At 38.6% G+C, this 4,120-nt stretch overlaps 1 protein-coding gene across 1 annotated transcript; it reads left to right on the forward strand.

The window, feature by feature from the left end:
• The first annotated feature begins 865 nt into the window (after positions 1–865).
• Positions 866–1,828, forward strand: LOC105306251 (olfactory receptor 51I2-like). The gene has a single exon (XM_011381149.1). The coding sequence runs from the start codon at positions 866–868 to the stop codon at positions 1,826–1,828; it is 963 nt and encodes a 320-aa protein (XP_011379451.1).
• Positions 1,829–4,120: the final 2,292 nt, after the last annotated feature.

The raw sequence follows: 4,120 nt of genomic DNA on the forward strand, positions 1-4,120 counted from the left end.
TTGATATTCTCTGAGCAAGGCATGGATGGACCCCAAATATTTAAGTGTTCTCAGTGACCTGGTGAGAATTAACTGTCTCTTCATTTACCAAAACTTTCCTAATAATTATTTTATTTTTCCTCCTAGGATTTTGTAATTACTGGGACTTGATTAAAAGAGAATGTCTTAGGATTTGTACTCAAACCCTTCAACACAAAAAGATCTCAAGTTTTGATAGCTGGTCCAGGGGAAAGCAATAGTTTTCTCTTCTTGTGATGGGCTTAAGAATGTCTGTCACTTTAGCTAAAGTATTTCCTTTCTCTGTCTATCAGCAAGATAATTATGAAAAACAATAAGATAATTATGTGAAAGCACCTAGAATACTACAAAATACAGTATCAGTGGAATAGCAATAACAACCAGGACAAAGACAGTGATGGTAATGATGATGATGATGAAGACAACAATGATGATGGTGATAATGATCACTTAGTGAGTGCTTTCCATATCAAAAAGTATTAACAAACATCACGTCATTTAATAAAGACGCTGCATGACAAGGCGGAAACAGTATAAAACTTAAATTGAGAAACAACTAAATTCTAAATCCATTTTAGTTGTTTATTTTCTGATAATCATGCAGAAGTTAAACGATCCACTACATTTCGCATTTGTTTTGAGGACATATTAGCTAATGTATGTATACTCCTGGAAGAATTAATACTACAAAGTATTAATTGGCAATAACAAAGAGCTGAGAAAATAGGAAATAATTTAAAAAGCCTAAATAAATGTCTTCTTAGTGACAAATGTCCTATCAGTGTCTTTCTATCTGCTCAGATTGAAGAGGTCACATCTTTCTGGAGACCTCATCTGCCTTCCAACGATGCTCCCTTCCCAGTCCTATGTCAACATCTCCTTCTTCCAACCACCTGCTTTCCTGATGATTGGCATCCCAGGGCTAGAGGCCGTTCATGGCTGGATCTCCATCCCCTTCTCCTCCATGTACACTGTGGCCCTCACTGGGAACTGCCTGATCCTCCTGGCTGTGAGGAGGACTCCCAGCTTGCACCAGCCCATGTACTACTTCCTGTCTATGCTGGCCCTTACTGATATGGGTCTCACCTTGACCACACTGCCCACCACCCTGGCTGTGCTCTGGTTTGACCATTGTCTTATTGGCTTCAATGCCTGCCTGGTCCAGATGTTCTTCCTCCACTCCTTCTCTGTAGTGGAGTCCTCGGTGCTCCTGGCCATGTCATTTGACCGCTTTGTGGCCATCTCCAACCCCCTGCGCTATGCAGCTATTCTTACAAACAGTGTCATCATCAGGATTGGAGTAGCCATTGTGGCCCGTGCTACCTTGTGCCTCTTCCCTGTGCCATTTTTGGTTAAGCTTCTAAACTTCTGCCGTGGAAATAATTTCCTATCCCACTCTTTCTGTTTCCACCCTGATGTGATGAGAAGAGCCTGTGCTGACATCACAATAAACATTCTCTATGGGCTCTATGTGGTTGTTTCCACTGGGGGCGTAGACTCCCTGCTCATCATCCTGTCCTATACTCTCATTCTGCGCACTGTCTTAAAGCTAGCCTCTCCCCGGGAGCGCATCCGGGCCCTCAACACCTGTGTCTCCCACATCCTGGCTGTCTTGGTCTTCTACATCCCAGTCATTACCACGTCCATGATCCACCGTTTTGGAAGGCACCTGCCCCACATTGTGCATGCCCTGGTTGCCTATGTGTACCTGGTGGTGCCCCCTGTGCTCAACCCCATCATCTACAGTGTCAAATGCAAGCCTATCAGGGATGCTTTGCTTAGGGTACTTACGGGGAAGGGCCAGATCTGATGATGCAGATACTTGCAGGATTGGGGGCCCTGAGAAGAGGTTGGTAAACCAAAAATACAAATTTTTGATAGATTAATTCCCACCCATATTTCTGTTATGAGTATCTGGTTAGAGAGGTGATGCATAATGGTAAGAAATGTTTTCATTGATTTATTCTCATTAGTTCACATGTATTTTCTCAATGTTAACTTATTTCAGGCCTTTTGCTAGGTACCAAAAACATAGAAATTATTTACACATGGCTTTGTCTTTCAAAAGTTTACATTTGAGTATACACAGAAAATATATATTTAGAAAAATGTTTAATACAGTGAAATAAGTGCATTGTTAAAGGTTTGTCCAGAGTTTCTGGATAAGCAGAGTTGTTTGCCAAATAATGCTTTGGTGGAATAATTAAGTGGAAGTATTATAGTGTCTAGCTTATACCGTTATGAAGATCAATATATATAAAGTGATACATAATATATAGTAAATACCAATAAAGCTTTTCTATTCTTGTTATTGCATTAATTACTCATTTATCCATCAGAGCAAATATTTGATATGTGCCACTTAAGGCTCTGAGACTCAGAAATGAGTAAGATTCTACTTTTTGCCTTTGAGAATCTCGTAGTCTATTGGAAAAGAGGAAAAAGTAAGTAGGCAAGTACGAAAACAAGTAATAAGTTACTGATACAGAGCAAATATGAGGATATGCAAGAAAAAAAAACAGAAATATGGGGTTCAGAAGTTTTCTGGAAGTTCTCTGTGGGCTAGAGTCTTTTAAAAAATAGACGTATTATGCAGATTAGAGAATGTGAAGTAATGTGGGGAAAGCGGAAAAAAGAGTGTAGGAAGACATTGCAAATGGAGGAATCAGGAGGTTTGCTTTCATGGAAAAACAATTGGTTAAGTATGACTAAAGAGGAGACCAAAATAGCAGAGGATGAGTCTGGATTGGAAAGCAAGTCTCATGCAAGTGGAACTCTTTTAAATCTACACATAGGCAGTTGGTTCTGATTGTGGGCATGAATGATTATGGTGCTTCTTCCATGGGCCATTCTTCACTCTGAAGGGTAAATAGGATCCTAAAGTGAGATCCTAAAAGAGTTTTTGTATCTTTATACAGCACTTACTATCATTTACTTTTTGTTCTAGTGATAGTGAATTTACAACCATTCTCATATCAAAGATGTTTTTCTTATTTGTCTCCTAGTAGCATATGGCCATGAAGAGAAAATTGTGCTTGGTGAAGATTTGCCAAAGCAAATTTTCCAAAGATTAAAATGGCATAACCATACCCAGAAGAAAACACAATATTCCAGTCTGTTGATACTTTATCTAGAGCTTTTTGTTAAGTTGAAAACGGGCTGCAGATAGATGGAAAGAATATTGACTGGACTTCAAAAGACTTAGATTCTAGGACTTACTTTGATATTATTTTCCCTGTATTCTTTTGAAAACCACTTTCTCAAGCCTGAGTATTGGTTTCTGCATTTGAAATATAAGGATAATATTACTTGATCCATTCTGCCACAAGAGGGATAAGATTATAAACTGAGGAAAAGAAATAATAAAGCTTTTGAAATTCAAAATAAATAAAACACATTTATTTAAGCAAATATATTTTCTTAAAGATTCATTTCGTCCCCTGTTTTTTGTGATGAATTTAAGGAAAACAACAGCTCCATGACCACTGGTCAAAGTTTTGGGGGCTACCTTTGAACAGAGGAAATCACAGTGGATGTAGGAGAAACTGAAAAGTTAAATAACAGTATGGAAAATATCTTCTTCCTAAATTCTAAAACTAATAGAACTATATACAAGACTCAAGTTGAATTCCCCAAGAAGTAAATCTTGAGACAAGATTTAATTATAAGCCATTTACTTCAGAAGTTTTCCCAGGAAATACTGATAAGATAGAAAAATGAGACAGAGAAGTGAAAAACAAACAAAAAACACAATAAGGGTGAGCAATTGAGAATGTTAGTATTGTGTGTAATTGGGGTTAAAACTCAATGGAATGTTTTGAAACATATTGTAGAGTATGCCTCAGAGTTATCCCACCTGAGTCGTCAGGAAGGTGAGATATTTATCTTCCCGCATGTCATTGGCTGGCAGCTGCTCCCTAGCACTTCATGTCTGCCCTGTGTGACTGAAAGAAAGCCTCCAGGTGGAGAGTCACATGGGTATTGCAGTGGGATGCTGTCAGGATAGACACAGAGTGCTGAAGAGTTATAGGAGGGTACAAATGGTGTATGCCACCCTTTTCACCTTGCATGACTCTGATCCTAAGTTTACTTTAAGTTAACT

The sequence above is a fragment of the Pteropus vampyrus genome, unplaced genomic scaffold, assembly GCF_000151845.1.
Source record: "Pteropus vampyrus isolate Shadow unplaced genomic scaffold, Pvam_2.0 Scaffold431, whole genome shotgun sequence".
Classification (NCBI taxonomy): domain Eukaryota; kingdom Metazoa; phylum Chordata; class Mammalia; order Chiroptera; family Pteropodidae; genus Pteropus; species Pteropus vampyrus.